Source organism: Vanacampus margaritifer, chromosome 1 (genome assembly GCF_051991255.1).
Source record: "Vanacampus margaritifer isolate UIUO_Vmar chromosome 1, RoL_Vmar_1.0, whole genome shotgun sequence".
Lineage (NCBI taxonomy): Eukaryota > Metazoa > Chordata > Actinopteri > Syngnathiformes > Syngnathidae > Vanacampus > Vanacampus margaritifer.
Genome location: NC_135432.1, coordinates 67,717,826 through 67,742,169, shown reverse-complemented (window position 1 = coordinate 67,742,169; position 24,344 = coordinate 67,717,826). Strand labels below are relative to the sequence as shown.

The 24,344-nt window shown below is 46.3% G+C and overlaps 2 protein-coding genes across 3 annotated transcripts; one reads left to right on the top strand and one right to left on the bottom strand.

The window, feature by feature from the left end:
* Positions 1-90: 90 nt before the first annotated feature.
* Positions 91-3,727, top strand: foxa1 (forkhead box A1). Its single transcript, XM_077564742.1, has 2 exons — positions 91-410; positions 2,681-3,727. The coding sequence occupies exons 1-2, from the start codon at positions 345-347 to the stop codon at positions 3,725-3,727; spliced, it is 1,113 nt and encodes a 370-aa protein (XP_077420868.1). The 5' UTR covers positions 91-344.
* A 2,937-nt stretch (positions 3,728-6,664) lies between these two features.
* mipol1 (mirror-image polydactyly 1) lies at positions 6,665-24,039 on the bottom strand. Of its 2 annotated transcripts, none has more exons than XM_077564731.1 (13): positions 23,806-24,039; positions 21,065-21,132; positions 17,546-17,653; positions 17,282-17,480; positions 16,584-16,704; positions 15,610-15,709; positions 15,419-15,545; positions 12,911-12,953; positions 12,674-12,844; positions 9,941-9,994; positions 8,614-8,708; positions 8,367-8,528; positions 6,665-6,884 (listed from the first exon to the last, which is right to left on the bottom strand). In XM_077564731.1, exons 2-13 carry the CDS (start codon positions 21,072-21,074, stop codon positions 6,818-6,820), a joined length of 1,257 nt encoding a protein of 418 aa, XP_077420857.1. In that variant the 5' UTR covers positions 21,075-21,132; positions 23,806-24,039; the 3' UTR covers positions 6,665-6,817. The 2 variants fall into 2 exon arrangements, with proteins under 2 accessions (XP_077420857.1, XP_077420850.1); XM_077564724.1 differs by having other exon boundaries at positions 16,584-16,707; positions 23,806-24,038.
* Positions 24,040-24,344: the final 305 nt, after the last annotated feature.

Here is a 24,344-nt window from a genome sequence, read left to right as displayed (position 1 = left end):
CCTCTTTTGAAATGTTTTCATCACTCACCATATTTTTCTTTTAATTTGGAATGAAATGTCGCACTTTTAAATAAAAATAACACATTTGATGAAAGTGTTTGATTATCACAATGATGATGATGATGATGATGGAGGAGGAAGAGGAGGGCTGGACCTTCATCTTCAACAGGAGGAGTTTCTCTTTCTTCCTGTCACCTCACTGACTCGGGATCGGAAGTCCTCCAGTCAGCCCCAAGACCGGCACCTGCAGGAGGACCAGGACCGACAGGAGGTCTCATCTTCATCCTCCTCCTCCTCCTCTTCGTCACGCCCGCTTGTGTCTCCTTTCTTGAGCGCGCAAGGCGATGCTGGGCTCGGTCAAGATGGAAGGTCAGGAGGCTCCGGACTGGACTTGCTTCTACAGTGACGAGGTGACGACACGCACGCACGCACGCACTTCTCTTTTCCCGCCATTTAGCACACGCGCGCACGCACAATTGACGTGCGTATTGCGCAATAATTGGACGCGCAAATTAAGGACACGACAAAGTTTCCGACTCCACGCGCACTTTTTATTTCTTAGAAAAATTGTTGTGATTATATATTCAATTCAAATTCGTATTATTCATTTTTTTTTATCAAGCGTGTCTCCATTATAATTAATAATCATTATGATTAATTATTGCGTGCAAGCGGCGCCGTCAGTGAGATGAAAAAAGAAAATGTCTTCGCCGTTTAAATGTAAAATACATGAAAATTGAGCGCTAAATAATCGCATCATTTATAGGAATAATAATCGGAAGATTTAAAAGAATAAAGTTATCCAACAAGCTCATCAAATTATTCACTTGAAATGTTTTACATTTCGTTGGCTGTAAATTTTGTTAACAATTTTGTTAGTTGATCAAATCCCGTTTGTAATAAAATGCCGAGAGAAAACAAACAATTCATGATAGAACGTTTCTTTTAAAGCATTTGAATTGACGTCATTCGTCTTACAACACGAACGAGAAGCCGTTAAAAAAAAAGAAACGAAAATCGAAGCCGTAAAAATGTCGTTGACGTGAAAATGACGGAGAAGCAAAAAAAAAAAAAAAAAAAAGCAAAACGGCAACAAATCAAACCAAAATGACGTTTTAACATGGAAGCGTTTGACTTTTTCGTTTGCTTTCTTCCACGCGTGACACAAAACACATTTCATTTCTCAAAATACCTCACAAAAAAAAAAGGTTTGCATTAGAATTGTCAATATTTAATACACTTCAAATAAAAATCTCGAAAGGTCAGAAAACAAAAAAGCCTGTGAACGATCGCAAGGATGATTAAAATCAACAACTATCAAAACCTTATTAAAGGATAATTCTCTCACACACACAAAATTGACAAAATGCAGATTTCAAAAATAATGAAGTGTCAAAAACGTCACAGGTAAAAAGTTAGCGATTACGTCAAATGAATAGTGTTATAAAATATGAGATTTTCATAAAATACAAAAAGAGAAAATCAGTTGAAAATCAAACGTTCTAAAACTAAAGAATGAATTGAAGAAATGACCCACAAAATTAAGAGTTACACAAAACACACGAAAATCAATTGTTCCAAAACGTAGTGTGCAAAATTGCAGTCGATAATTGTGAGCCCCCCCAAAAAACGGGGAAAAATAATCACTAGTATGAGAGGGAACACACACACAAAAAAAAAAAAAAAATGCAAAGACCAAATCAACAAAAATCACATGTAAAATCCCCACGAAAACCAAAAACGAAATAAGGAGAGAAAAAGAGACGTTGGAATATGAACGATGTTGCAAAAGAAATAAAATCAATCTGGCGTGTTGAAAAATGAGCGAAATAAATGAAAAATGAAAAGTTCGTGAGCAGGTCGAAGTTCAACGCACGGAGGCGTCCACACAAACGCCCCAAAACACGCACGCACGCGCGCGCGCGCGCACTGTAAGACGCTTGCAGGCCATGTTTGGATGAACGACGACAATCATTGCAAGTGATCAAAATATGACACGACGTGACGTCATAATCACATCAAATGAAGATTTGATGTTTTTTTGTGGGTGTGCGCAGGGCGCGCGTGCACGCGCTCAGTGTCAGGCCGCGCGTGCACGCGCTCAGTGTCAGGCCGCGCGTGCACGCGCTCAGTGTCAGGCCGTCTTCGGATCACGTCAAATGCTGACACGTCATCACCTGCCAATCAATCAATCGAACCCGATTTGGAACCGGGCGGCGAAGTGGTTGCCTCACTTGCCTCCGGTGCAGGTTGTGGGTTCGCTTCCCGCAGTGAGACCATATTTGTGTGTGAGTGCACAAAAAAAAAAATGATTTGAAACCTTAACCCTAACAATTTTTTTTTGACATTTTAACCCTACATTTGAATCATAACCTTCATTTCAAACTGTAGTTAAAAATCCCAACTCTGACTTGAAAACCGACTTTGAAAGCTGAAACCTATTTTAAAACCCGACTTTACTTTTCCAGCTCAGCCTGGTCTTCAAACCCGACCTCAACCCAACTTTGAAAGCCAAACTTGAAACCTTCCTCGTGTCCGGCGTGCGACTGAACGACTTTCATTTCACTCGCCGTTTCTTTGTCTTGTCTTTTATTGACCCGCGTTGTCCCAATCTGGCAAGCGATGTCCACACACAGGAAGTAGCGTCGCGCCCGACTTATGTGTACTTCCTGTCGTGCAGGTGTACTCCCCGATGGCGGCGGGCTTGGGGATGGGCTCGGTGTCCGGCTACATGTCGGCCGGCGGCGGCGGGGCTGCGGCCTCCTTCAACATGACGTACGGCGGGCCCAGCATAAGCCCCGCCCCCGTGTCCGGGATGGGCATGTCCTGCCTGGGCAACGGCGGCATGGGCACGGCCATGAGCCCGTGCGGCGGCGGCGCGGGCCAGGCGGCGCAGCATCACCACCACGCGTACGCCGGCGTCAGTCCCGGGGCCCAGTACGGCGGCGGCGGTGGCGGCGGCGGGGGCGGCCTGAACCTGAACCGAGGCCGCGGCGACGCCAAGCCGTCGCTGCGGCGCAGCTACCCGCACGCCAAGCCGCCGTACTCGTACATCTCGCTGATCACGATGGCCATCCAGCAGGCGCCCGGCAAGATGCTGACGCTCAGCGAGATCTACCAGTGGATCATCGAGCTCTTCCCGTTCTACCGCAACAACCAGCAGCGCTGGCAGAACTCCATCCGCCACTCGCTGTCCTTCAACGACTGCTTCGTCAAAGTGTCCCGCTCGCCCGACAAACCCGGCAAAGGCTCCTACTGGACGCTGCATCCCGACTCCGGCAACATGTTTGAGAACGGCTGCTACCTGCGCCGCCAAAAGCGCTTCAAGTGCGACAGGAAGAGCCTGGCGGAGGGCAGGAAGGAGCGCGGCGGCAGCGGCGGCGGCAACTCACCCTGCGGCGACGCCCTCAAACCTCCGGGACTCGCCCACGCGTCCCCGCTGGCCTCGTCCAGCCGCTGCTCGCCGCCCGGCCCCGAGGGCGCCAAGCTGCTCTCGTCCCTGTGCCTGCCCCCGCACGGCATGGAGCTGAAGGGCGACGCCCACTACGCCTTCAACCACCCCTTCTCCATCAACAACCTCATGTCGTCCCCCGAGCACCACAAACTGGACCTGCGGACCTACGACGCCCTGCAGTACTCGTCCTACGGCGCCGGCAGGGGCGGCGATGCGCTGGAGGCCACCTACTACCAGGGGGCTTGCACCAGAGCCCTGCTCAACACCTCGTAGGGCGGCGGCAAATTGGGGAGGGGGGAGGGGGGGGGGGTCGCTTCACGGACAACGAAAAACCAGTTCCTGCCTTGGCCCACATTTTTGGATGCTTTCAGTCCAGTCTAGTTGCCAAAGCGCACCAAGACACACCCGCCAGTTTCCTGTCCTTTCCCACATCCTTCAGTCAGTCCTGGGACCCGGTACGGGGCCGATGGCGACAACCGGGGCATGAACCCAAGACATCTTGTTGGCGTGGACATCCTCAAGCTTCCAGGACTGGCAGACGCGTACGTCCCGGCCGCCCTCGTCCGTTGCGAAAGATATGCTGGCAAATATGTGACATGTCTCGAACCCGTACAGGACAGCCAGTTAGGAAAATAGCATGTGGGGGGGGGGTTGGGGAAAAGGCAAGAAAACAGTCAGGAAAGGCATGGGGAGGAAAAAGTGTGAAATGGTTCTAACTTTTTGGATTTATTTCCTCACAAGCGATTTTCTGCCTTTTTTGCTGCCCATTCCCCACTTATTTTCCCGCCAGACAAAATTGAATGCCAAAAGTGAAAAAGGTGCAGAAACTTCTGAAAAAAAAAAAAAAAAAAAAATATCATCTTTTTGGTTTCTGCTCCTTTTCACACATTCGTGTTCCCAGCTGTGTGTTCGACGGGGTTCGAAGCCAGAAAACGGCGGGAAAATGTCAGCATAAGCCCAGGAAATAGGCGGGAACATTTGGGAGAAAAGGCGCTAAAAAGTTGTCTGAAAGGTCATCGGTGTCATGTGCGGTCTGAGCGGGGCTGCCAAAATGTCCCAAGGTCAGTTTGTCTGACGCTGAAAAATGATCGCCGCAGCAACGGCGGGGGTCGCGACCTTTGCCTGTGATGATTGATTATTGATCGGTGATGTGATGACGATCGAAAAGTGTGCATGACGCCGACAAAAATCTCCAGCGGGAAGTCGGAAAATAAAAGCAGGTTTGTGTGTCTTTTTGTGCATGTTTTAACTTATTCCTTTCAAAATAAAACATCCAAACTTGGACTGCTTGATTGATGATGTCATCAACATCAAAGCCACGAAGTCGCTTTGTCGATAGTTCAGACTTTTTTTATTTGAACATTTATCTCTTTTTGAAGCAAATATTAACAGCTGGTTGCAGATGACATTTTTTTTTTTTTTAACACACGCGCGCGCGCGCACGCACGCACACGCTTGGCCTGCATCGTTTTCTTCATATCTTTTTCACGTAAAAAAATATTTATCATTGACTTTAAATCACATATCTACATCTATCTATATATAAAATGTGTATAAAGTATTATGCACATTTGATATATATATGCACATATATCACACACACACACACAAATACATATTTACACACACGCTCGCACTCAAAAAGATTCCACCCACATTTTAAATAATATTTATTTGCTAAATATTCTAAGACTGAGTTGCATTGAGCTTTATGAATTTTTTTTCAGGTTGTTTTTGAATAACGACATCCAATATAGAATTGAACTGACATTAAATACATAATCAACGCAATTTTGATTGTATCACATTTATGGATTTGATTTGATTTATTATTGAATGAATCCCCCAAAATTGACAAAAATTAAATAGTTTTAGTTTTTACGAACAGATTTCTGTTAAAAAAAGAAATAAAAAATTCTGATTTGACAGATTTTTTTATTCCTTATTGTTTGGATGATTATTCTGGGATGTCCAACATGTGATCAGAAAGAGAATAATAATAATAATAATAATAATAATGATGACGATGATGATAAAGTGGTGCAATGGAAAGAGAATCTACAAGTGTGGACTAATAAATGTGGTGTGTGTGTGTGTGTGTGTGTGGGGGGGGGTGCTTGAGGGAGGGGGTGGTGTCCTAAAAGTGAGCATATGGTCCTGGCGGGGCAGGGCGGGGCAGTGGGCGACGCCCCCCCCCCCCCCCCAGTATCATTTCAGAAAAGGCCGCGTGCACCTTCTGGTCCAAAACTTTGAAGGCCCCGCTGGGGGGCCGGGGGGAGTGAGTGTGTGTGTGTGTGTGGGGGGGGGGGGCTGTTTTTTTGTTTTGTTTTTTTAAAATGGAGATTGGAATTAATGACGTGCAGTAAGACGACAATGGCGCCTTTGTCAACGAGCCCCAAAAGAGCAAAGAGGCCCCTTCACAATAAAAGAGCAAGCGCCGCTTTTCACAATAAAAGACAAGAGCAGCTGCTGAAGTCCACAGGACTTGTTAGCATTAGCATTAGCAGGCGTGGTGCGAAAACCTTCATTCGGAAATCCAAACCTTGATTTCGAACACCAGCCGTAAACTCGACATCTTCATTTGAAAGCCGAACCCGTGTTTGAGGTTCGAACTCCAGCTTCAAACTTGTAACTTAGCTGGAAAGTTGTTTTGTTTTCTCAAAACTCTAATCTTGACCTCAAAGTCGTGTCTTCTTTATTTGATATGTAAAATTTTTAAAACCAGAATATTGGCTCCAAATCTTAATTGGAAACCCGAAACCTTATGACTTTTTTTTTTCTTTCTTTTGAAACCCTAAGTATAGTTTCAAAACCTACTTTGAAGCGTTCACCTTAGTTGGAAATCGGAATTTTAATTTGAAATCCTACTTGCAATTTTTTTTTTTTAACGCTCAGCTGCTTTGAAAATCAAATTTGAAACCTTAATGTTGCCTTCAAAGCCTAATTGGAAACCCGAACTCCATTTTTGAAACTTGTGTGGAAGCCTTAACCTGGGTTCGAAACCCGACCCCGACTCGAAGCACGCACACACGCGCACACACAGGTGGCGTCAGAAGTGGGAGCAAAGAAAGGCGCTCTTTGTTGTCAACAAGCAGATTAGGGGTGCAGCAGGATTAGCAGCGTGGGGGACACCCAAGTTGAGCGCGAGCCGGCCAGCGTCGCCATGGAGACCGTACAATGGGGGGGGGGGGCGTTTGGGGGGGGGGGGGGGGCGTTTGTCTTGAGTGAAACTCCAAAAAAGGAATCAAAACTGATATTTCCAAATGGCGTTTCACGTGCGGATTTCATAATCTGAAGTCACCTGATGGCGTCCGTCGTCACGGTGACAAAGATGACATCATCTCGTTAAACGCTCACAGCCAATCAGACGACGGCGCGCACGCTTCCTGTGCCCACTTTCTTCCTCAGAACTTCCACCAGACGCTCCAACCTGAAAGCAAAGTCAGACACTTTGGAAATGATCTTCGATTGTCATCAATTTGAAGACAAATTTCAATTTCCAGTTTAGAAATGATTTTTTTTTTTAACACCCCCACTAAAAATATTCCCACACTAAACCTTACAAATTTGAAACCATGACAGTGAGTCGAAAACCGACTTTTAACGTAAGCCAGGCTTGAAAAATTGTTATCTGAAACCAAGTTTAAAAATCGAACCCTGGCTCAAAACTTGAAGCCTTTCTGAAAACTTTGAAGATCAAATTTAAAACTGGGATTGTTTTTTGAAAGCCGAACCTTTTCCTTTTGAAACCCTAAGATGAGAATTTTGATTTTGCTAATTTGTCAAAATTGTAATGAAAATGATTAATCGCAATAATTCATCAACGTTCAAAAAAATCGATTCCATTTTGACGTCACTTTTCAACAAACAATATGCCAACAATTGACCACCAAATAACTGGCAAGCTCAGAATTCAAAACGGAACTTGTTGTGGCGGCAGCGTAACGAAGGCTGATGCGCGCGTTCGCCCCCTGGTGGTTGGCTGAGAGCGCCGCATGCCAAACGCCGCAGAGCCCGCCCACATTTGAAAAGCAAATATCGGCTACGGCCGCGACGTGACAATAATTACAATCAATTCATTGCGCAGCTCTTCTTGGAAATCCGAAACCGGGTTCGACACCAAAATCCGGACTTGAAACAAGACCATCGGCTTCAAACCCTGATTCGAAAGCCCCGGCTTGAAATGTTTGAAATATGCAGCAATGCTTATTCATACGTACGTACGAGATATAATCGAAATATAATCGAGTACCTTCGTGTGCGTGTAGTCGAGTGCAAAAGTTGGAAAAAGTTGGAATAAGGAGAAGATTCCATCAGTCGTCCCACTCTGCACCCCCTCGCCCCCCCCCCCTCGTCCCCCCTCGTCCCCCCCTGAGCAAACACTCGTCTCTATTCGGCGAGTCGTCTCCTTTCACAGTGGCCCCGCCCCCCCGCTGGCAGCCAAATTAGAGCAGAAAGCCTCGGGTTTGAGCCCGGACGACTTAATCTGTTTTCATCACCGTCTCATCCCTTCATCTTCAGCCTGATGAGACAGGAAGTCACGTTACGGCCGCCGCCGCCGCTGCCGCCGCCGCCGCCGCCGCCGCTCAGGACTTTGCCCACGGACCGCGAATATCAATGATGTCACATGCGCCACCCATGATGTCATACTGAACATCAAAGGATGTCAGCTAAAACCAATGATGTCATCAATGAGGTCACCGCAGACCTCATTGATGACACCTTTGATTATGAATGACGTCATCTTTAAAATCAACGATTAAAATCAGCTGCCATGTTTTTTGCATTTGCAAGATTTCAGCGGTTTTGCTGCAATCTTGCATTAAGTGGAGAATATCGTCACGTTTGCCGTTTACAACTTTTTTTCCAGAACGTTGTTAAAAATGCGCTCGTTCGTTTGAAGGTGCAATACCTGCAGACTCTCTCGCTGGCGTCTCGCTCCGCCTCCTGGCAGCGTAGAAGCTCCGCCTCCACGTTACGCTTGTCCTCGGCGAGCTGCCGTAGCTGAGCCAGAAGGGGCGGGGCCCGGGGCTGGCCGTCAGCAGGGGGCGGAGCCTCCACCGGTTGCTCGGAGCTAAAAGAAGACAAGCCCGTCTGCTTTACGGCGCCCCCTACAGGCCGACGTGTCCGCAATGCGTTTCAGGTGGCCGCCGTCTGACCTGTGATTGGCTTGCAGTAACTTTAGCTCCGCCTCCAAGCGCTTGCCGTCATCCAAGGCGGCGTCTCGCTCCCGCCGAAGTTTGATCAGCTCTTCCTGATTGGACGAAAGCCAAACTGCGCTTCACTCGCGACTGGACCGCATTTGTTGCCTTGAGTTTTTTCCGGAAGGCCCCCGTTGACCTCCGCAAAGGCGTTAAACGTTAAACATTAAACGCTCGGCAAACAACACAAGTTTGATTAGGAAAAGATCAACAAGTTGATCTGGATTCGGCTTCATTAAGGCGCTCATTACAAATGCGCGCAATCACGCCGCGCTTGACTTTGACATCGGCGACGTTTCACTTTTTTACGCACGCAGCCTGCTAATGAAGCAGCATTGATTCAACACGTCGCGTGTCCGTTGCGTGTCCGTCGCGTGTCCGTCGCGTGTCCTCGATTGTCCTTTCACAGTTTTCCCCTCGTTTCCCGCCTCGTCGCGGTGGTCTGCTTGTTTGGAGCGGCCGTGTTGCTCAGGACAGGAAGTGAAGAGGTGCCGCCGCCCCCAAATCAGCGATGCCCCCACTATGCTAATGACCCCCCCCCCTCTTCCTCCTCTCCCCCCCCCCGTCATGAAGAGGAAGGAAACGAAGGGCGAGTGTGTGTCTTCTCCAGCAGAGTCAGACGAGCGTCTTCAAACGACGAGGCGCTCATTAATCAGACTAATATGCAAATGAGGTCACGGGCACGCCGGCGAGCCGACCTTTAACGCGACGGCTGAAGGTCACGCGTTGGCCATGAGGAGGAGGACGAGGAGGAAGCCGCGGTCATGTGACCTCTGAGACGAGCGCGTCCCGACAGGCCGCAAGACGAACAAGCAAAAAAAATGGCCAAAAGAAGCAAACCGTGACTTTGAGGGACAAAAACTTAACTTACGGGAAATAATCAACAAACGACTTCATCAATTAAAGACAGAAGTTGTCCAAACCACTGAATGGACTCGGACCGAGACTTTTGCAACCACGACATAAATCAAAGACTGAAAAGTAGGAATTGAAAATGGCAATTAAATGAAAGACTCAAACGGCCGTCGTGCGGACTGAAGCGTCCCCGGGCACTAATCCCGCCCCCCCCCACGGCCCCTCGCACCCTCATTACGAGCTTGGGAACGCTACATTAATAACAACATGTCATATATTTCTGCAGCGGCAAACAGACGGAAGACTAAGACCCGAACGCTCCGGCCAAAAAGACAACTTGGAAAAAACCCACATCGGTCACGTGTGACGATGACGATGATGATGATGAAGACGCTGCCTTGCGTGTGTGCGTGCGTGCGTGCGTGCGTACCTTGCTCGCCCGCTGCTCTCTCTCCTGCATGACTTCCTGTTGCAGTCGTCGACACTGCAGACGAGAGCGCAACGACGTGTTAGTCAGGACGATTCAAAAAAGTGGACGTCATGTTAAGAACGACAATTCAAACGCCAGCGAACTCGACCGCAAATCGGTTCAATGAAATACGATAAAGAAAACGATCCATTGAAGCGCTTTTTGCTCAAACGATTCCTACAATCGGCTTTGAGGCTTCAAAGAACGACTTCTTCAACTTGACCGATGGACTGAAACCAAATTTGAACAATCAGTTGTCTTTAACTTGACTTACAATTTAAAGCTACAATTTGATGTTGAACTAATCTGCACTATTTGAACTCAATCAGTATTTAAGTGCACGATTTTATTTTCCTTTTTTTGTGCTAATGTTAAAGCTGTGCATAATGTTGGTTTGTGGTGGAAATGGGCTCAAGTCATGATTGATTTTTTCAAAAGGGGTGTCGAAATGAGTGTCATTTGAAGTTCCTGCCATTTTTTAATGTGTGATTAACTCATTCACTGCCATAAATTCATTTAAAAATGTGCTAAAAGTACAATAAAAAAAAATCTAGGTTTTTATACTCTTGTTCACAAAAGTGGGAAAAAAATGTGAAACTAAAAGAAATAGTTGAAATTCATTTTTGACGTCTTGAGCCGTCGATGGCAGTGAATGAATTCCAGTCGCAATGCGGCAGACGCGTCAAAATTGAGCAGCAATAAATGTCATAATCATGCATTGATTTGTGGACACGGCGCTCAAAACTTCATGTTAAAGATGAGATCGTTCTTTTTTCTTCTTTTTAAAAAAGAAGGGAAAAAAAGAAAAAGAAAAAGTAAAAGAAAAAGAAAAAAGAAAAGAAAAAGAAAAAAGAAAAGAAAAAAGAAAAGAAAAAGGAAAAAATAAAAAATAAAGAAAAAATAAAAATAAAAGAAAAAGAAAAAATAAAAGAAAAAGAAAAAATAAAATAAAAAGAAAAAAGATGAGATCGTTCTTTTTTTTAAAAAAAAGGGGAAAAAAGAAAAAGAAAAAGAAAAAGAAAAAAGAAAAGAAAAAGAAAAAGAAAAAGAAAAAGAAAAAATAAAAGAAAAAAGAAAAGAAAAAGAAAAAAGAAAAGAAAAAGGAAAAAAGAAAAAGGAAAAAAGAAAAAGAAAAGAAAAAGAAAAGAAAAAGAAAAGAAAAAGAAAAGAAAAAGAAAAGAAAAAGAAAAGAAAAAGAAAAGAAAAAGAAAAGAAAAAGAAAAAATAAAATAAAAAGAAAAAAGATGAGATCGTTCTTAATAAGAAAAGAAAAATGCAGCAGCCATATTTGCATTCCTTTGACTTCTCCCCCACTTTTATGTTAACAAAAGTATGAAAACTGCTCTAAAATTTGCGATTAATCGTGAGTTGCCAATTGAAGTCTTGCGATTAATTCCAGTGAAACATTTTCTTCGCTTGACGCGCCGATTTTTTAACGAATGAATGAATTGAGCCGATTTCTGTTTTTTTTTTTTTTTTTTACAAGCCGATTGTGGAGGACCACACACGACTGGCAGGGAATGGAACCGGCAACCCGGCAGCTGCTGCACACATTTAATAAGCTTGTAATGACCTGATATTAGCTCAATAAAGGCAGGGGGGGCACGCCACCCTTTTCACGGCCCCCCCTGCCCCCCCTTTTTCTAATATTTCCCACAAGTCCCGGCAGCGGCGTCAGATAATCCCTGAGAGATGAGGAGAGGGAGCGAGGGCCGGCGAGCAGCGGGGGGGTCGGGGGTGGGGGTGGGCAGGGGGGGGGGGACGCAATCCTCCAGCATGGAGTGTTCTCTCTCTTCTCGTCCCTCCGCCGGGGATTACGCTCGCTTTGAAACATATTTGAGGCGCGGCGGCGGCATTAAGGTGTTACTGTGGAGGGCGGTGTTAACGGCGAGGGGCGGGTGTTAAAAGATGGCGCGCCGCCGACACCGGCGGGACTTAGCGGCACGCTCCAGATGGGTTAATGGAGGCGGCGGCGGAGGAGGCGGGGCCCGGGCGGCCGTTCACGTCACGCCGCAACTTTTCACCGTTGAAGTGGGGGGGGCGGTTCGGATGAAGGTGACAGATAACGAAAACTCATGAAATCGAACTGAGAAAACATTTTTGGGAAGGAAAGAAAATAAAAACAAAAATTCTATCCCAAAAAATACAAAAGCAGCAAAATTGTACTTTGGCTATTGTTATAGATAATTATAAAATGTTTATAAAAATTCATTAAGAAAATAATTTTCGCTTTTATTTTATTTAGTTTTTTTTTATTTTAGTTTTCGTGAAGTCAAATAACTTTGATGCCATCAAACCAAAGTTGAACGCAGCAAATGACGCAGCACAAATCAGCCCCGCGATGTCACATGATCACCTGCAGCCAATGACGGCCAATCATTGGAGTCCAACTCCTGAGACGGACTCACCGAACCCCAGAGGTTCCATCGAACCCAACTTAAACGTTGCAAATGAATCCACGTGCTAAACATTGATTCTTCTTTTCCAAATAAAAAGCTTGAAACTCAAGATGTGTTCTTATTAGTCATTCGCGTCTTCCGAGGACCGAAAGGAGACTCGCGTGCGACGCTCGACAACCTTCGCCACTTGTTTACTCGCCGTATGCAAATATTTGCCTTAACGACGAGCGGCGGCGGCGGCGCTCAGCCCGTCGAACAAACACAAACAAATACGTGAGAAGCGAGCGAGCGAGACCTTGGCGATGGCGGCGTCTCGCTGGTCCATGACGGCCTTCATCTCCTGCGCGGTGATGCGGTCGCGCCGTTGCGCCGCCGAGCGCACGCGTTCCACCAGGGCGGCGCCAAACGCCGCCACCTCCTGCGCCGAGCTGGACTGGCAAACGCGGCCGAGGAGCTGCTCCACTTCCTGCCGGGCGACGCCACGCGTGAGGACGGCTTTCGTTGGCGAGCGGGAAGAAAATAAACCTTTTACCAGGTCGCCGTCCTCAAGCGCCGACCCGTCCGGTGAGTCCGACCTGGACAGACCACACACAGCAAAGACAGTCAGGACACCAGTGACGCGTGGTTCTGCTTCGGTTCTTGCTGGACGGCAACGCATAAAAGAAAACTGGACAAACGAGTCCATCAGACCATCGCTTTCAACCAGGACGAAAAACCAGGACGAAAAACCAGGACAAAAAACCAGGACATCCTGGAGGAGGGGCTTAGTTCTTTTCCAGTTCTTGCTGCTTCTTGACGGCTTTCGTCTGATCTTGTGGATTCTTTTATGTTTGTGAAGGTTCTTGCTAGTTTGGGTCTTTTTATGGACTCCTCTTGAATCTTCTTCATTGTGGTTTCTTTTGCATTTGTTGGTTTCTGTTGACGCTTGCAGGTTTGTTTTGGTTCCAAGAACTTTCTGGGGGTTCTTTATGGTTTTGGGAGGTTTTTCAATGTTCTGGCAGATTTCTGTACATTCTTTAAGGTTCTTTAAGCTTCTCAAAGATTCCCGTAGCTTGTTGAATCTTGGCGGTTTTTGTTGGCTCTTTATGGTTCTGATAAGTTCTGGTATGTTGTTGGTGGATTGTGTTGCTTGTGTGTTCATTTGGGTTTTTAGATGCTTGATCTTTCCTTCCTTGGGGTTCTTTTAGGTTTTTGTTGGGTTCTTGTCGGTTACTGCTGGTTCTTAAGGCTTCTCGCAACTTTGTGCACATTTGTCTTGTTAGGATGCGCAAGTCGGTTCTTGATGGATCTTGCCGATTGGTCTTAATTGGGGTTGCTCCCTTTTGGGTCCCTTTTGGGTTCTTGGCCATTTGTGCTGGTTCGAGCTTGTTTTTGTGGCTGCTTGCAGGTTTGTGTCCGTCCGTTTCGGGTCTTGGCGGTTTCGTGACGGTTCGTGTCGGGCTTTTTCTCTCCTCCGTTGTCGGCGGTTCCGCCGGCGGATGCGAAGGCGCTGAGATTGTGATCCGCGTCCTCCTCCAGGGAAGTTCTTCATTGAGCCGGCCGCTGTTTTGCTGTAATAAACTGTAATAAGATGGCCGACGCGGCGCCGCTCTGCGGGGAACAGCAGGTAATGAAAGACCAGCCGCCGCCAATAAAGCTCCTCTAACACCGCGCTTACGACTCGGCAGCTCGCCTCGCGCTGCACACGCGCGCGCGCGCGCACGCACACTCAGACGCCGCCATTACTCGGATCAAGGGTGCGAGCAACAATTAAAGTCTTCCTTTTGGAAAAAGTTTCTACGCGTCAAATTGTGGAGTAACAATTTGACGGAAACACTTCGTAGACATCACACAATGATTGGCAAATTATACACACACAAACACGCACCAACAGATACTGTGTATACACACACGCGCACACACGCACACACACACGCACACACGCACACGCACACACGTAGCCCTGACAGATGGAACATGATCGTCCATATTCGCTCCCTCATAAAAAGGATTGCGGCCGCCATATCAATCACCCCTCATCCTGGGCTGGGGGGAATGTTGCGTGTGTGCGTGCGTGCGTGCGTGCGTGTGCGCGCGTGTGGCGGGGTACGTGCGAGTGTGCGGGTTTAATCTCTAATTAGGTCTGCGTGTCTCTTTGGCAGCTCCTCGGCTGACGAGAGCTCATTTCACAGCTTTTGAACAAGAATCGGCGGCGGCGCTCGCTGGGCCAAAGTCAACAATTTGGAATATTAAAAGTGGCAAATAACATTTGTTTTTTGTTTTTTTGGACTTTATTTTAAAACATATAGCAAAGCGATCACAATTTTGGCAAGTATAACAAAAAGATTATTGTGAAGGGCACCCCCGTCAATCACATGACTAGCAAACCAAAGTCTCAAAGCTAACAATGCTAGCGCGCTTTTATTTACGCGACTCTTTGATTTGCTACTAAAACAATTCATTGTCGAAATGTGTGATTCTCAAGAAGCGCCTCTGGAGGGAGACTTCTTACATTTTATTTTGAAGGGCATCCGTTGGAAAAAGCTCAAACGGGACAGACACACCAACTAAAATATATTATTTTTTCAATGTATTGTGCTTGTTTGTATCTCATTTTGGACTTTTATTTTGAAGATGATTTTATTTTGAAGGGACTCCGCCAGTGTCACAGGACCAAAGTACCTGTGAGTCACAGGACTGATGCTTTCACTTTAGCCTGAGAAAACGCTCCATAAACTCAACAAAAATATAAACGCAAGACTTTTGGTTTTGCTCCCATTTTTTTACGAGATAAACTCAATGATGTAAAACAAAATCACAATTTCTCTCAAATATTCTTCACAAAGCAGTCTAAATCGGTGTTAGTGAGCACTTCTCCTTTGCCGAGATAATCCACTTTTTCTATGTTTTTGTTGAGTATATATTGTGTGTGGTCATGTGAGCTTCCAATATGGGACTTTTATTTTGAAAGGCATCCACAGGAAACGTGTAGTGGATGCTGGCCAAAACCTCCTGTCAATCACAGGCCCCGCCATGTGTGCGTGTGCGCGTGTGTATTTACTTGGCGGCCTGCTGCAGTCGAGCGACGTGGCGTAAAGCCTCATCTCGCTCCTGATTGGCCAACAGGACTCGTGACGTCACGGCCTCGTCTCTGTCCTTGCGAGCGCTCAGCAACTCCTCCAAGAACTCTGACGGGACAATTTGAGTGAGGACCGAGTCAGGAGACCGTTTCAGTTGAGGGGCGGCGCTCACCCGAATTCGCCTCCCAGTCCTTGGCCTGCTTGGTGTCGGCCATCAGCTCCGCCTCCTTCCTCTGGAGCTCCTCCTCCTTCTGGCTCAGCTGCTCCAGCAGCTGAAATGAAAGTCAGGTGTTGATGGGTGCTGAGTGTTGATGGACGTGGACTCGGGTGTTGACGGTCGTGGAGTCCGATAAGGACACAAGCAAGGAACGGGTTCCTGGAGTTGGCTCGTTCATGGGCGCGGGTGCTTATTTCTTAGGGGTGTGGCCAAAAAAATAATCGATTCTCATAAGAATCACGATTCTCATTCAGTACGATTCGGAATCGATCTGAAATGTCCCAAAATGGATTTGATTGAAATGATTTGATACCGTCTTGCCCTCGTTTGTGTGTGCCTTTATTGGGAGCGCCGTTTTAAGTTTGACGAGATTTGGCCACTTGGGAGCAGTGTGGTTCCGCGTGCTAAGATACATTGATAAGTTGTAGCCGCATTAGAGAAGAAAAAAGTCACCATCAAGTTATGCCAATAAAAGTTGTTGTTTTTGCAAGCGTGGGACGAGCAGATGCCGGCGAGAAATGTTAAGCGACTCTGTGAACATTCCGCAAGCGTTTTGTATGAATAGCCGCGAGTAGCGCGCTAATTAGCATTAGCGAGTCAGACTGGAGTCGATCATGACGATTCTTTGCACGGCTATAAATGGAATCATTGTCAATCAAACCATTTTGAATGGAAAAATCGATCCCGAGTCAAAAATCGATTGAACCGAATCGCAGACCCAAAAATCGGAATCGAATCGTAAGCCAGTCAAAGATTCCCACCCCTATTATGTATGCAGAGTCGGCGTTTAGGCACTCTTACTGTATGCGAGGTCAGGTGTTCATTTATGCAAAGCCACGCGTTTCCCAAACCGAGTTGACTTTTCCTGCTCAGGTGCTGAAGGATGCGGTTTATGCGGAGTCCGGTATCGGTGCAGGTGAGGTTCAGACCTTTTTGTTGGCGTCTCTCAGCGTGTCCAACTCTCGGAGTAACAGAGACACTTTCTTGTCATCGTCCGGAGGCGGGGCTTGCGTGCATGCTGCCGTGTGACCAATGGCGGCGTCCCGATGGCTGCTGGAGGACACGACAGGATGAGTCAACCGAGACCGCATTTCCCATCATGCACCCCGTCCCTGCTAGAGGCATGCTAGCACCTGGTTAGCGCTTCAGTTGTGTGCTGGCGTCTTGTTAGCGTTGTGTTAGCGCTTGACCCGCTGGCCGGCGTGCTGCGAAGACGCCAGGTGGCGCGTTGGCGTCGCGGCGCCGTCTTCAATAATCGGCGGCGGCATCCATGTTCTCATATCACCTTAAAGGTCAGGCCGCTGCTTCTTGGCGCAATAAAGCGGGTAAATAACATGGCCGCCATGCTAATTGAGTGTTTCTAATCTAACTTTAACTTCTGCTATTTCGGGCGCGAGCGCGGCTCATCAAATGTCTCGTTTAATAGGTCACGGCGACGCCGGAAAGAAGAAAGTTTAATCAAACGTCTAATAAGCCTGCCAGCCATTTTCAATATGAACGTGTCGCACTCGCGATTGTCATCGTGTTATTGTTTGGACGGGGTGGGAACTTTCCCATGATGCATCTCTCTCCTCAGGACATGGACAGGTTAGCACGCCGTTAGTGCTTGACCTTTGTATTTAATCACCTGCTGATAAGGAGCCCTCCCATGGTGGGACCACCAGGACCCTGGCAGGTCTCGGGAGCCGGTGGAGAGCGTCCGCCGGCTGAAAAGTCCGTGTCCGCCATGCCTGCCGACGTTGCGGAGGAAGCTGGGCAGGACGTGTTCACCTGGTTTGGAAGGAGGGCGGCGCCGGTGCCGGGAGCCTCCAGGGGCACCGGGACCACTGAGACCAAAACAGGGCCAAGATACACAAAGATTCTGAAAATGTTCTGGTAAAAGATTTCGTACCCACAAGCTGGTCCGATGGTCCCGCGCTCGATCTGTGGGCGGGGCTGAGTGGACGCTGAAAAGGTGAAGGAAGTCGCTGGCGCAGTTCCTCGTTCACTTGAGGGTTATCTGAAAAAGAAGAAAACATTTAGATGCGAATATGTACCCAACGGAGCTCAACAACGATTGTGCGGAAATTAAGTCACCGCGCTGACCCCGTGTCTTTGATCCAAATCTAGTCCCTCATACAAGACTTATCCTTGGTCAAAGTCCTCAGTGAGTTCCTGGTCTTCACTTTGAATCAAATTCTAGCAATTCTTACTTCTCTTTAGTACAAGCTGGTCTACGGTCCAAAGCCTTAGTCCGATACTGGTCTTGTCTCTGATCCTAGTCTTGTCTCTAGTCAAAGTCCTCAGTCTGGTCCCAGCCTTTACCCTGGACCACATTTTCCATTTTCTTGTCTCCTCAATCTGGTCCCAGTCTCGTCTCTGATTCAAGCCATGCATGCGAACCTGGTCTTGTCCCTGAGTCATGTCCAAGGTCTTGTCCTAGTACAGGTCTCTCACTCTGGTATTGGTCTCATCTCTGGTCCAAGTTTCTCATCTAGTCTTAGACAGATCCAAATTCTCTGTCTCTTGTCCCTAGTTCAAGGTTGCGGACTTGTGCCTGGTCCAAGTACTCAGTCTGGTACCGTATTGTCTTCTGGTCCAAGTGCGCGGCCTAAAAACCCATTTCAAGTTCTCACTCCGGTCTTGTCCCTGAACCTGGTTTTGACCCTAGCACTGGTCTTATGTGTGGTCGTGACTTTGACAGCGAGTGGGGGTCGTTTGTTGGGGGGCGTTGTGGACTTTGAAGTCACTTTGAAAGTGTGCGTGAGGCGTGCGCGTGTGCGTGAGGCGTGTGCGGCTCCGTGATGAATGTGAGCAGTTTGGTGTGTCTCGCTACGGACGTTTAAATCCTTCTAAATGAGCGTTCACGCTTCACACTCGCTTTGAAGTCTCGTCAAAGATGGAAAAATGTGCGGAAAAAAGGGGAACCGCAAAGGCCAATCGGGGGTCCAATCTCCGTGCGCCAATGAGGAGCCGGCGGGGGTGCCGCCCCCTCCCCCTCCCCCCCAATGGCGTAATAGAAACTAAAGTCCATTAATTTTTTAAGCTTGATTAATAGATTTTGTGGCGGCGGCGGCGGAAGTTTGCTGTTTTCCAGCTGACCGCATGAATATTAATGACGGTGTGGAGCTGATTAAATAAGCTTGAGCTCAAATCCAACACAATCCAGCTCTGATCTTTCCCGCCGAGCCGCCGCCGCCGCCGCCGCCGCAATTTCCATACCGACAGGACGGCGAGAACCGCGCCAACAATCAACACGCGTGAGCACGCGCTCGTCTGCAAACAACGCGCGCGTCTTTCATCGTTTGCTTCGGTCTGACCGCCGCTCAACGCAAACAAGGCATCGCGCTTTATTGATCGCCGATCGGCGACACCGCGCAAGGAAATGGCTGATTGGCAGATGGACCGCAACACGCCGAGTAGAACTCACGTGAACGCGTACGTGAAGAAAACGAACGTTTGTCAAACTTTTTACACAAACTACGATGGCTGCAGAATTATGGCCAAAATGATCATCACACTTATTTGGTTTAATATTATAATCACGATTATTATTAGTAATGTTATTATTATTATTATTAGTAATGTTATTATTATCGAAGTGAAAACATCTGCATTTTTATTGCGTTACTTTTTAACAAGTAAACTGTTTTTAGTGAATAATAACAATTGATTGAAGATTAAAATAGGGCTGTTCGATTATGAAGAAAATATTCATCATGATTATTTTTGGTAATGATTGAAATCACGATTAGGACGATCTTTTATTTTTTTGCTACAAAATAATAAAATGTTTTAACAAATACAATTCCTTGAAACACTAAAATTATGCAAGTTCCTTTTGGATGAAACTCAATTTATTTAATTTGTTATTTTGAAATGTAAAAAAAAAGGTGCAAATGTATAAATTTAAACCACTCAAAATTAGTATTAAGAATCTTTTCTTTCTTTTTAACCATTATACTGATTTTGTAATTGTGGAGTGCAATAAGTGAAATTGTAATTGAATTTCGATACAATACAATAATAAAAAAAAAATAAAATAAACAAATAAAGCAAAGAAATGTGCGATATCACAAAATGGGCTTTTGATCTCTTTGGACGCTTTTCATCTCCAATTTTTGACGCGCTTCTTTTTCAACTTCTTTGGTATTGTTTAGGCAGCTTGATGACGCCTCAAGTGTGTGTTCGCCCCCTGGTGGTTGGCTGACCACTGCTCGACGACGCGCATATTCAGCAGAATTGAAATGGAAATATCAGCGACGACGCGCGTCCGTTTAACCGCGGCAGAAAGAAAATCTGAATTCTGTTAATTGAGCAGTGCCAGCAGGAACGAAAAAAAAAATACACAACAGAGAAGCCGAGCCTGGTTTCATCCAAAATGGGGGTTTATCCCCAAAACCTTTTTCGAAAAATGATAGTACAGTTTGAAGATAAAAGATATTTTTTGTAGCAATTTGCCCCAAATTGTCTTTACAACAGCTTTTTTTAATCTATTTTTTTTATTTAATTATATACTTATGCAAGCCTTTGGTCAATAGTTTTCAGACTGGATTCGGGTTCGAAGGGAGTGTGCAGAAAATGTTGCTATCTAAGAAAGTGATGTACTAAAAGACGCAGTTGTACGACAACACACACACACGCTTCCTTACCGGCACACGCTTACTGTACATATCAAACACGCGCTTCCGTGACATGCATGAGAAGAAACGTTTACACGGCAAAGACATATGAGAAGCTTGGACGGGTTTCAAAACCGTCACATGCACACACACACACACACACTCGGAAACAATTCAGTCCAAACAGATATGAGGCGGCCTTCTCGACAACAAAACAAATACAAGTGTGTGTGTGTGTGTGTGTGTGTGTGTGTGTGTGTGTGTGTGTGCGCGCGTTGGACCACCCAGCCTGCAGATTAAAAGCTTCACATGACCCCCCCATTCACTCTCAGCCTTTTCATTACATTTATCTACTCTGAGTGTGTGTGTGTGTGTGTGTGTGTGCGTGAGTGCTTTTGATCAATATGTGTGGTGATTGACAAGCCGCATCCCGTGCGCGTTTGTACGAATGGCTTTCTTGTACATCGCCGGCCAAGATGTTTTCCACCGGCAGCACGCAGGAGGTCAGCAAGCCACAGCGTTTCTTAGCCAGACTAAATATATATCAGATATACAAATAATATACAAACATGAATAGATCGATTTTTATGCGAGTGTTTAGTCAACGTCTTCATGTCATTTCTTGCAGTCTTGCTGTTTTTTTAGAGACACAGTGCCACTTAGTGGACAAACTCACACACTACAAAATTGATACTTTTAGCATTTGTGTGTGTGTGTGTGTGTGTGTGTGTGTGTGGGTGGGGGGGGGGGTATTTAGTGTTGTGCTGTAGTCGTGCACCTGTCTGATGTTTAGTGTAGTGGTTGCGTACCTGTGTACATGTCCACCAGAGAGTCTTTCAGTTCTTTGCTTGGCGTCCATGTTGATTGTTCTGAACTCCTGTGTGGGAGGGGAGGAAAATTAAAAACAATTAAAATGTGCTATGATTGGTTACCAGATCAAATGAATGATAATTAAGATCCTCAAGTAAACACTGCTTTTGAAAGTGCGGAATCCAAACTAGCAAACATTTCAACCCGTTTCAGAGACACACAATGCACGTAAGCAATATTAGCGAGCTGGCGCTCAACCGATGTTAGCAACATGCTAACAGCGCTGCTCCAAGACTCAATGAGTGACGGATGACGATCGCGGAAACGTCTTACTGGCGAAGCAGCTGCAGCTGGCACATCTTCTTTTTGGCTTTCTGCACAGCCAGCTGAATGTCCGCCCCTTTGCCACGCGACGCCATCGACGACAACGGACGTCGCCACGGCAACACACACACACACACACACACACCGACCGGCTGAAATATTGATGACATCTCCGGATCGGCTGTCAATCGTGCCAACAATTTATGGCCAAAGGCTTAAAATACGAAAGACGCCAGGAGTGGATTTCTTTTCACGTGTTTATTCATCATCCATCCATCGTTTGCTCATCCAGCAGTTTGTCGAGCAAGGCCACGTCCACGCGGTGCTTCATGACGAAGCGACCGTTCAGGTGGAAGACGGGAATGTCCCACTTGTACTTGTCTCGCCAGGCTCGGTTCTCCGGACGGCTGATGTCCACCTGCTGCAGGATAAACTGACACGTGCGAGGGCGACAAACCTCAGTGACCAGTCGATCATCCATTCAGGGTCAAAATTGTGACCACTCACTTTGTGTTTGAGTGGCTGCAGCGCTTCTTTGGCTTCGTCACACAGAGGACACGGATCCTAAAAAGCAAAACGCAGCGGGTCTTTACTGCTGAATAAATAGCATTAGCAACATTAGCATGCTAACATTCAAAATCAAGCCAAAATGTTTTGCTTTTAAACACGACAGACGAACTCCCGAAATAAATTGTTAGCATTAAGTGTTAGCATTAGCACACCATTAGCATGTTTCTTACGTGCTACCTTGCACTTCTGCACGAATACAAGAGCATTAGTGAACAGGGTGGCAATAGTCAAAGTGGGTGATCGTATTTAAATTAGCATGCAAATCATTTGTATCATTAGCGTGCGTTTCCTCACGTGGAAACAAACTGGGTTGTTAGCATTAGCATGGTGAACAGTGACAACAGTCAAAGGGGTGGGTGTGTTAGCGCTAGCATGCGCGTTACCTTGGTATACAGAGTGAGAACAGGTAAGGTGTTGCGACAGTAGCGCCTGACACATGACACACGCGTGACATGTGACACGCGTTGCAGCACAAGCGTTAGCATCTGGGAAGAGAAACAAAACAAAACAGTTGCTAACCTGGCTGGGTCACGTGATCTTCAGTCACAGTGGCCGGCCCAATCGCAGAGCAGGAGAGCCCAGGATCAACCGGTAAGCATTTTCAATATGCGTTGAGTCTTTGCCCACTGATGACACGATTATCAAGCTCCTCCCATTGATGACATCACAGGAGTAACACATCATCAAAGCATCCCAGCATACATTGACGTACCTGAGGTTTGATTGTGAATGGGGTATATGCCACGGAGGAGGCGGGACTTCCGACTTCCAGGTTTCACACATCAGCTTTGTTTCCGCTTCCGCTTTGCGACTTTGTGCCCCTCGGTTGCGCCTTCCCGTCGACGGGTGCGAGTGTGTCCGAAGCATTTCAGAGAGCTGAGACGCCCTGCGCGCTCACGGTTGGGGGGCGCGGGTGCGAGTGTTGGGACGCGGCCAGCAGTGGCCGGAAACTGCGCTGATGTGTGAAACCCAGAAGTCGGAAGTCCGCGGCGTCTACCCCATGAAGATTGTTGAATAAAGTTTGTTAGATAAAAAATCCCAGCATGCATTGTGGCACTGTTCTCAAAGAACGTTCTTCAAGATACAGTGGCACCTTGTGTTAAAAGTTACCAGTGAATTTCTTTACATTCGCTTTTAGACAATCTAGTGTTAAAAAATGGATTTTTTTAAAGGGGGGTGGAACAGCCACAACTAAATTTTAATTTATTTTCAAATCACCAAATTATCGACGAGCCCCTTGACATATAAACTTGCTCTCACAAGATGTATTCTCGCGGTATTTGTGAAGCCACAAACTCACGAGAATCCATCTTGTACTGCACCATTAATTTCCACCGATACGAACCACTGGTGGTTCGGACCAATCACAGAGCGACATTGTATTTGGGGGCAGGATATGCAACTGTGACGAAAACAAGAAGCGCCGAAGCCGTGGGAAGAAACAAACCAAAGTTTCTTGTTGTAGTCTCTTGTATCCGCATATCAACATTGCAAAACCGACAACATAAACTCAACGCAATGATATCAGCTAGTCACAACATTTTCATCCTTTGCCGTGATTGGTCGAAAAAAAAGTTAGGTAGACGTGCACACGCTTGCTTCGTCCAATCAGCTCGATGTGTTGTACAGCTTGCCCCGCCTTTCCGGAACAAATCAACGCGGAGCAGTCCCAGACTGATATTGTGAAGCAATTTGGCTATTGCCAGGCTACCTTGACATAGTCCTGCTACGACAATTAAGCTGCTAAAACAAACATCGCCCTCGAATATAAAATACAAAATGTTGCCTCCTTAAGTGTCACTTGTTGTTAGCTCACGTGCTAACAGTCGAAGTGAATTCAACTCACCAAGTAGTGGCGATGGACGAGGCAATTCGTCAGGATTGTCGTCTTCAGTCCCATAAACGAAGAATAGAAGTTTTGTTGATAATTCGGAGACGCACAAATGAGGAAATTTTAGAGCCAACACTCGATGACTTTATCCATTCAAGTCGTTTCTTCTTCTACTCAGTTTTTGACCAGCTTTGGATGCGTGGCCGCCACCTGCTGGACTAGAGTGAAGTGACATCTCCATGTGCCCGTCTGCCTTTTCGTAATTCCATGTTTTCCTTTAATTCTACGTCTCAAGCTGTCGTCATTATTTGAAGAAATCTTATTTCATGTTTAAATGGTGACATTTTTCGTTTTACTCGAATTCCATAATTTTAATACAGATTTCTCATGTTTTCATGACTTCAAGTTGTGTTTCCAATAATAATTCTAACGCCACATAATTAACTATTTAATTCCATGTGATGTTTCCATCATTTTGAATTCCCTCAATTGAATTCAGTTTTCATAGATTTTAATTCCATGTTTGTGTTTTACTTTAATTCCATCTGAATAAC

Excerpts from the sequence above, each read along its gene's own strand:
- foxa1 (XM_077564742.1), top strand. The coding sequence starts at position 345 with ATGCTGGGCTCGGTCAAGATGGAAGGTCAGGAGGCTCCGGACTGGACT. Across the intron at positions 411-2,680 it reads CTTGCTTCTACAGTGACGAG|GTGTACTCCCCGATGGCGGC; the intron begins GTGACGACACGC and ends CCTGTCGTGCAG.
- mipol1 (XM_077564724.1), bottom strand. Across the intron at positions 15,546-15,609 it reads GGACTGGGAGGCGAATTCGG|AGTTCTTGGAGGAGTTGCTG; the intron begins GTGAGCGCCGCC and ends TTGTCCCGTCAG. Across the intron at positions 9,995-12,673 it reads GAGACGCCGCCATCGCCAAG|TGTCGACGACTGCAACAGGA; the intron begins GTCTCGCTCGCT and ends TCTCGTCTGCAG.